This window comes from Siniperca chuatsi, linkage group LG5, assembly GCF_020085105.1.
Source record: "Siniperca chuatsi isolate FFG_IHB_CAS linkage group LG5, ASM2008510v1, whole genome shotgun sequence".
NCBI classification, from domain to species: Eukaryota; Metazoa; Chordata; class Actinopteri; order Centrarchiformes; family Sinipercidae; genus Siniperca; species Siniperca chuatsi.
In genome coordinates, this window is record NC_058046.1 from 30,613,535 (window position 1) to 30,622,556 (window position 9,022).

Below are 9,022 nucleotides of genomic sequence, written 5' to 3' on the forward strand. Positions count from 1 at the left end.
ATTAGTAATATTTTTCGAATCTGTATCCAGTCAATGCAAGCTTTCACATAAGGGACGGAATTTCACTTTCCACACAAGTACGTAATTTATATTTACAAGATTGTTTGTTTATTGGTTTGGGTACTTCCTTCTGTTAACTGTTTTGTTTTGTTATCAGGGACCCCACAATTTATTTTTGAGTATAATTCAATTTAATTCACTTAATAGGTTCATTTGAAATTAATTAATATGCAGGTAATGTTTATATTCCAAGATGTACTGATCTAACATGTTTTCCAGATCCAGTGTTCATAATTTAATATTTTATGCAATATTAATGTTTGTGAATGTGGCTTCCGCCACCAGGTTGTGCCTTTGAGTAAGGTGAGAGTTATGAAGCAGAAGCATTAGTAGAAGAAAAACATCTTCCTCTATCCACCGCCTATCAGTCTGATATAGTTTATTTGACTGTTTATTTAATGTATTTGTCTCTAGTCAATGCTCACAGTTATTTTGTCTTTAAAAGGATATTATGTAGCCTAGTTGACAAAACAGAATAAGCAATGTGAAATTGTACTGTGGAACAATGCCAAGAGGCTATAGGGTCGCAAGAGTTTACTGTGCGTAAAAACCACCATTGAAAAAATGCTCTTTCTTAGCTACTTGGAGGAGAGATGGTCCTTGTAGGGGGGGGGAAATTCCAAAAGCAATACAAGGATAAAAATGCTGTGTTGGGCAACATTAATTAAAGTTAAAATTAAGGTTAAAATAAGAACCAACACGTACTGGCATTGCTGCCTTCTTTGGAGTGCACAAAAAGACCAACAACACAGATGGGTATTTATTAACCACTAATCAACTTGTCTGGTGGGTGCGTATGTTAACGCAATCCTCAAGAGGAGAGATCAGACTTTGAATGATGTTTGGCCAAGCTACCGGCGACCCAACTCGTGTCAAAGAATATGAATGGACCAAATGCACATTGTGCACAGCTGGAACTGTTTACAAACAAATGGGACTTTCCTCAAAGTAAATACAAATACAAAAAAATCATCTATCAAAGGAGCACCAGGTCATCATTGCTTGATGTTAATTGCGTTGTTTTTTCCTGTGGTGCAAGTTTTTTTAAAGAAACATAACTATTTATATGCAAAATTGCATTGTGCTTGATGTGAATAGTCAGGCGCGTCAAAATTTGCATCTGAATTATTCAAAATCTCAGGCCATTTATTTGTGTCACTGTTGGTGTGTAAAGGCCTTAAGACTGAAAACACATTATCTTTAAAATGCTTTTAAAATGTTATATTAAAACCAGTGTGTTGGGATTCACAATGGTTAAAGGGGCACCAAACTGTGTAGGTGCAATCAATTAAATTTGGCTATCAAGATTATCAAGGATAATCATAAATAATAACTTTAATGAATAAAGTCCTTGGGGACTTTATTCTCTTCCTAAAGAAGATAAATAATAGCCAATCAATTGATTGAGTCTCATATAATACACTAAACTATCAATTTGGAACTGATTAATAATTAAATTAATAACTATAACCAGAATTACCATAATAGCTAGTAGGTTGAAGGATTTGGAGTTCAACATAGAAGAGGTTGGCAAATTACTGACTCTTGTGAAACATTAAAGAAACTAGCATAATTATACCCAAGCATTTATTAAAAGATAAACAAAGCAAAAACACACAATATGAAGACTAATTCGCAATTCACTAACTACAGAACAAAGGGGTGTGTGTGTGTGTGTGTGTGTGTGTGTGTGTGTGTGTGTGTGTGTGTGTGTGCATCCAAGATGGCTGCATGGATCTAAGATGGTGTCAAACAAAGGAATGTGTGTATGTTTCTTTGTTCTGCCTCCGTATGTCTTGTGTGCATGAGCACACATGGTCAGAAACAAGAAAGTGTGTGTAGCTGGAGCTTTAAAGTTCCTCTCCGCCAGGCTTAGATATCTTTAAGGGTCAAACTAGAGGGGTGTATGTGTATGATCTGTTTTGGATAACGGTGCCAAGTTAAAAGGAGTTAGTTAGCATGCAAAGACTGTGCAAGTTTTCTTGCATTATACCCCACTGGTAATAATTTTTCATTTTTAAGCATGGGAGTTTTGTACTTATATAGCGCCTTTCTAGTCTTTCTGACTACTCAAAGCGCTGCATACAGATCTACACTAGAAGGAATTATGTAAATTACACAAGGTAGTAGTTGTCTGTATGGGGATTATTTGAGGAGGAAGGAAGTCTTCTGAGAATAAGCCAATATTACTAGTTAGTAAATATAAAACTAAATGTCACTACTTTACAAACAGACATCACACACACAAAGGCAACATACAAGCAACATAGCAAGTAAAAAACCTATTCCTCTGGATATTTCTGGTCTAATAATGCCTATATGATTATTACTCAGGCTACATGTCGTCTGTCAACACTGGTGAACTGCATAGTAAAGGTTAACATCTGTCAAACACTAAATCTCCTCGGAAATCATTAAAAAGATAAATGGAATTCCACTTCCTTGCTCTGCATTGTCCTGTGAGGTGCATGCACTTGTGCCCACAAAAAAACTAAAAAATTCAGTTTTAAAATTTCCAGATTTAATTAAATAATTTATTAACTTTTTAACGTCCTCTGGAAACAGTTTCCGATGTTGCCTGTGCTACTGGCAGCACATTTGTGTATTTGGTTGTGTTTTCTGTATTTATGAAGTTTTCTTTGCATGTGTTATTTGCATGTGTTATTTTATGTTGCAGTGCATTGAGCTCTCAGGGCCACCTTACATAACCATTCAAATGCACTTCAGTACGTACATCAGTAAGTGAACGCATCACCATTCATACAGCTGTGTAGTTCAGTGCTGATTTTTTTATTGCTGCAAGTAGATTTTTTTTGGCTTTATTGTCAATAATTGTTCAGTGCTGATTGACTGTTTTCAGTTCAGTAGTACATTTAGTCTGTTGCTAGTCCAAGCTGTCACGTTCAGTTCAGTACAAAACTAGCCTATACAAGCACTGCACGTAAAGTTGATGGCTCAGCAGCCATTTACGACATAATTATCAGATTATGATTGTGGGGGATGTGGGTTTCACTGTCTTTTAATAGGCTTTTAACGAGGAAGTAACGTACTGTGAATCTCAGCTGAGATGACAGTGGTGCTGTCACTCACCAGTGAGGGGAGCTCCACTGCTAAAAGCTACTGATTTGGTCAGTGACAATGGTGATCCAGTGTAGTCAGTACTCTCTGAAGATTTGTTGATAAAGATTCGTTCGTACATGTACTGAACACCTCTAGTGAGGAGTAGGTGTCTTCTGCACTGCTATAGCTTCGTTCTGGACTGTTGCTGCCAGCCAGAGTACTGTTGTAAATTGTTGCAGCATCCAGCCTGAAATCCATCCGCCTTTTTCCCGCATTCCTCACCCATTCTCCCTCTTTCCTTTGCCCATGCATCAGGTGACATTCCATGGATTTGTGAGTACCAACTAACATTGCACATGCAATTATTTTGATAGCTTGCACTAGCAAGTGAAGTGGTCATTTGATTTAGGCTACAACGCTCTCAAGCAACGACTCAGGACTACATCATTTTATTTTAAAAGACACTGCTTTTGAGTTGCAGAGTGAGAGCGCGAGCCCTTAGTTGAGTTTTGAAATTGGTAAATAAGGTATTGAGATTTTTTCAGAATGTCATTTAAAGAGTCACTCCTAAGAAAATTCAAGGTATATTGAAACTTTTGAAAAAGGGTCAGATTCAAGTGAAATATGTAATTTGTATATTGTTTTCTTAATTATTGTAAGTTTTTTTTCAAGTGGGTACAATAATTGTGTTAACCTTTAACTAAAATAATGATTTCAGTTTAAAAAGGGATAGTAATTAAATACATAAATTCTTAGTGGGATTTACATCATAAACGTATGTATCCCTATTAAGTGGAGGCACCACCATTTCTTTTGTAATTCATACATATTAGAGAATTAGTGCTAGTGCTGCGTAAACATAGCACAGATGGGATCTACATAGAACTGAAAACTGATTATTAGAAAGAAAAATTAAGCGATTCCGTTTTTTTTAATAAACACCATATCTGATTACTATAACACAAACGAATACTGGAGGGGGTGTTTTGGTTTGTGTTGATCGAACTTTAATTTGAACTTGACCATCAATTAACTGTAAAATCACTACAGGTTTCAACTACCCAGTCCTTTATTAAGACATTTACAGCAGGTAAAGTAAGTATTGAACACGTCACCATTTTTTCCTCAGTAAATATATTTCTAAAGGTGCTATTGACATGAAAGTTTCACCAGATGTTGGTAACAACCTGTGTAATCCACACATGCAAAGAAATCTAACCATAGATGTCCATAAATTAAGTTATGTATAATATTGTTAATATGTTAAATGACACAGGGAAAAAGTATTGAACACGCTTACTAAAATTCATTTAATACTTTGTACAAAAGCCTTTGTTGGTAATGACTGTTTCAAGACGCCTCCTGTATGCAGAAACGAGTTGCATCCATTGCTGAAGTGTGATTTTGGCCCATTCTTCCACACAAACAGTCTTCAAATCTTGAAGGTTCCGTGGGCCTCATTTATGAACTCTGATCTTTAGTTCTTTCCATAGATTTTCAATTGGATTCAAGTCAGGTGATTGGCTGGGCCATTCTAGCAGCTTTATTTTCTTTCTCTGAAACCAATTGAGAGTTTCTTTGGCTGTGTGTTTGGGATCATTGTCTTTCTTAAATGTCCACCCTCATTTCATCTTCATCATCCTGGTAGATGGCAGCAGATTTTTAATCAAGAATGTCTGTACATTTTTCCACTCATCCTTCCTTCAATTATATATTATATTATAAATTACATATTATATGAAGTTTCCCAGTACTGTATGCTGAAAGACAGCCCCACACCATGATGTTTCCACCTCCAAACTTCACTGTTGGTGTGGTGTTTTGGGGGTGATGTGCAGTGCCATTTCTCCTCCAAACAAGGTATGTATTATGGCATCCAAAGAGTTCAATTTTGGTCTCATCTGACCAGACTATATCCTCCCAGTATGTCACAGGCTTGTCCAAATGTTGTGCAGCTAACTATAAACGAGCTTCAACATGCTTTTTCTTCAGTAATGGAGTCTTGCGTGGTGAGCGTGCATATAGGCCATGGCGGTTGAGTGCAGTACTTATTGTTTTCTTTGAACAATTGTACCTGCTAATTCCAGGTCCTTCTGAAGCTGTCCACAAGTGGTCCTTGGCTCTTGAACAACTCTTCTGATAATTATTTTCACTCCTCTGTCAGAAATCTTGCGAGGAGCACCTGGTCGTGGCCGGTTTATAGTGAAATGATGTTCTTTCCACTTCTGGATTATGGCCCCAACAGTGCTCACTGGAACATTCAGAAGTTTTGAAATCCTTCTGTAACCAATGCCATCAGTATGTTTTGCAACAATAAGGTTGCAAAGGTCTTGAGAGAGCTCTTTGCTTTTACCCATCATGAGATGTTTCTTCTGTGACACCTTGGTAATGAGACACCTTTTTATAGGTCATCTGTTGGGACTGAACCAGCTGATATTAATTTGCACTGACAAAGGGCAGCATTGCTTTCTAATTACTGATTGTCTTGGCTTTCCATACCTTTTTGCACCTCCCTTTCTTCATGTGTTCAATACTTTTTCTCTGTCATTTAACATTATTACACATAACTTAATTTATGGACATCTATGGTTTGATTTCTTTGCATGTGTGGATTTCATGAGTTGTTACCAACATCTGGTGAAAATTTTATTTCAATAGCACCTTTAGAAATATATTTACTGAGAAAAATGGTGACATGTTCAATACTTATTTTACCTGCTGTAAGTGTGTGTTTGGCTGCATTTACCTCAGTAGTAACATCCATACCAACACCATCTCCACCTCCACCTGCTCTACTCTGAGCTGCTGCTGGACCTGCTGCTCCTTCCTCTCTCTCTCTCTCTGTCTCTCTGTCTTGGTATATCACTTCATCTCCTTTTCATTTCCCATGAACATATTTTTAATGTGTTAAGAATTATATATGCTAAGGATTGTAAAAAATAAAAAGTAATAATTTGAGTAAATATTTTGTATTCAAGATCAGAGCACTTGCAGTGTGTGTCTGGAAGTCAGTACCAGGTTCAGTCCAGGAGCTGACTACGTAAAGAGCTGCTGTCTTAGGCACTGAATACACGCAAATTGTGGCCTCAAACTAATTTAAAACTGCAGCGCACAACACCACTTTCTTATTAAATCTGGCCCTTTCAGTAGTCTTGGTATATATTCTGATCTCTCTGATATTCTGACCCCTTTTTCCAGGTATGGGATGCAATGAATGTACCCATCCGTCTTGTCAGCACTCTCTCAACTCTTTGGGCATTGGACAGTGTGTGGAGTGTGACAGTGGGGTTTTGGTGCTGGATCCCATCTCTGGACCAAAATGGAGGATGGCTTGTAATAAATGCAACGTGGTGGTGCACTTTTTTGAACATGCACACAGAGTGCAGGTAAGAAAATAGCCCTACATCTTGTCCTATGTCAAGATAATCTTATGTAAGTATTATATACACGTAGTGATCTAAATATCCAGTCTGCATTCTTTTATTCCTCCCAAACATATAAGCAGCTGATATCCCTCATTAATGCATCTTCAACTAGAGATGGTGTACGAATAAGTTAATTTACCTGCGGAAATGACTACTTTTAAAGTGAAATGTTTTGCAAAAGTTTCCTTTCATGTGCAATAAGGTGCACAAGGTTTTGCAGCTGAATTTAAAGGAAAAGTATGACTTGCCTTCCCTACTCTCTCTGTGGCTCTCAGCCCCAAGTCCATTGGTTCCTACTGAAGACATACATCTTTAAAAACGGTTCTCAGCTTCGATCCTAGCTTCCCCTTTTAGTAGTCAGAAGACTAGAAAGGCGCTATACAAGTACAGTTCAGTTGAGATCCTGTGGCAGGGCCCTACTAATGGTTCCAAAATCTTGACTTGTCACTAAAGATGCCCGGGCTTTTACTGTCTGTGCTCTACAGCTGTGGAACTCCCTGCCTGGAGATCTCAGGCAGGTAAACACAGTATCCTCCTTCAAATCTCTTCTTAAGGCTCACTTTTATCATATGGCTTTTTCTTAATCTGATGGTATTTGTTGCAGTCAGTAGGATTCAGTAGGATTCATTCTCTGGGGACCATAAATATCTATACAAAATTATTTCGTGGCAATCCATAAATTGACACCCTGATGCAGCCACACCCAGTGGACATCTGGGGTTATCTGCAGCCATCCATTGTTGATTGTTTCAAATAGGCATGTTGTTTCATTAAAATGGAATAACATAGATCTATTACTTTGTGAGGGACTGTTACTGAGTGGAAGTAACACTGATAGATATACAGTATATTTATTCTTAAAAGATTGGAACAGACATGAAGAAACTACAGTATAAATTCTCCAAATAAAGCCCATAGCTATAGGCACAGCAAGTCTGATAGGTATAGGTATTATAGAAATAACAGCTTACACTCTGTAGGCTATTAGTTGGTGGTGGTGCTGTTATTTGTCATGTGCCTGTTGGCAGTTTGACAGAATCATAGTTCTGCAGTGATACTGTTTCCTCAGCAGCCATCTTCTTGTTACAGTCCCACCGGGTCAGTTGGAGTGACCAGTCGAACACATTTTCAGTGAAGGGGTGTTTATGTCTGTTAAATCACTTCCGTGTAGGGCACACCCAGATTTCTTTTCTCCCAAGTTCTTCCGGATGTGTCCTCATTCCTCATCTTCTCAACACGATTTGGAACACTCTCTAGAAGATTCAGTCATCCAAAGCTACTTTTAAAACTGTGAATCGTGGAGTGGATTTAAACTCAGCCCAATAGTCCCCCATCCTTGTATTTATGATGTCTTGTTTTTTTTCCCCTGAAGGTTTTATCATTTCAACTCTTACAATTTCTTTTGATCCTACATGCTGCCTCTAAGGTTGTTCTCTCTTCCCATAGGTTGCTCAGGAAAGCTGCGATGCCTGCGACGCCTCTCTGGTTGCGGTGGACTTCAACAAGACTCGTACTCCACTCCCTGCAGGCGAGACCCAACACACCGGCTGTGTTTTCTGTGATCTGGTCTTCCAGGATCTGGTGGAGCTCAAACATGCCACCATGAGGCACTCCATACATCGGGGAGGGGGTGCAAGACGAGGAGGACGGGGACGTGGCAGGGGACGCCGTGGCAATCTGAAAAAACCTAAAGACAAAATGGCTGCCTTGGCAGCTTACTTTGTATAGTGTCTGTGCCTAGTATGTCCTGTTATTTGCTAGACACATAGCATGAATTTGTATTTCAGTAAATGGACTTCTGTTTTTACGTGTTTAATTACACTGAATTAAAATATGTATTAAAATAAATGTTGATGTATGAAAACCTTATAGAAAATGATGTCTTTGCAGTTTTTGCAGTACTACACTTTTGAAATTTCAACAGATTGAGCTTTGAGTTTAAATTCTAACAGGCATGCTAGTTAACATGCTAACACATGTACAGTTGGTATGTTAATATGAACTGGTATCATGCTATAGCATGACACAATTGTTCCATTTGTATGAAGATATATGTATGTACCATTTATATTGCAAACGTTTAGTAAGTTAGCATAACTTTTGACATGTTAGCAATAAGTTTCATTTTCCATTTCCAGGACAAATTTTTGTTCATACTTTACTATTTAAGCTTTTAACTTGATTATTTCCACTAATGCTCTTCCATATTAGGTTTTTCATCTTCACTTTCCATTTTCAAATTGCCATTTTTCAAAGAACTTTCCTTCAGTTTCCTTTTTCTTGTAAGTAGAGTAAAATAATACCTTATTTACTGTCTTAATTTCCTATTTCTATTTTATGTGCGAAATTATCCTACGTATATATAGTGGTACGGTCCTTTAAATTTACAGTGGAAGGAGGCGGGAAGTGTGATGACGTACAGGAAAATGCTCCAATAGGGTGTTGAGCATACCAAGTATATCGCAGATCTCTTAACA

General features: G+C 37.7%; 1 protein-coding gene across 3 annotated transcripts in view; it reads left to right on the forward strand.

Annotated features, from left to right (window-relative positions):
- The window catches only part of top3b (DNA topoisomerase III beta), a 57,097-nt gene extending 48,683 nt beyond the window's left edge, over window positions 1-8,414 (forward strand). For all 3 annotated transcript variants that reach the window (XM_044195596.1, XM_044195594.1, XM_044195595.1), the window contains exons 17-18: window positions 6,319-6,506; window positions 7,992-8,414. In XM_044195596.1, coding sequence (XP_044051531.1) covers window positions 6,319-6,506; window positions 7,992-8,273 — 470 coding nt within the window. In that variant the 3' untranslated portion in view covers window positions 8,274-8,414. The remainder of the gene's footprint in view (window positions 1-6,318; window positions 6,507-7,991) is intronic.
- Window positions 8,415-9,022: the final 608 nt, after the last annotated feature.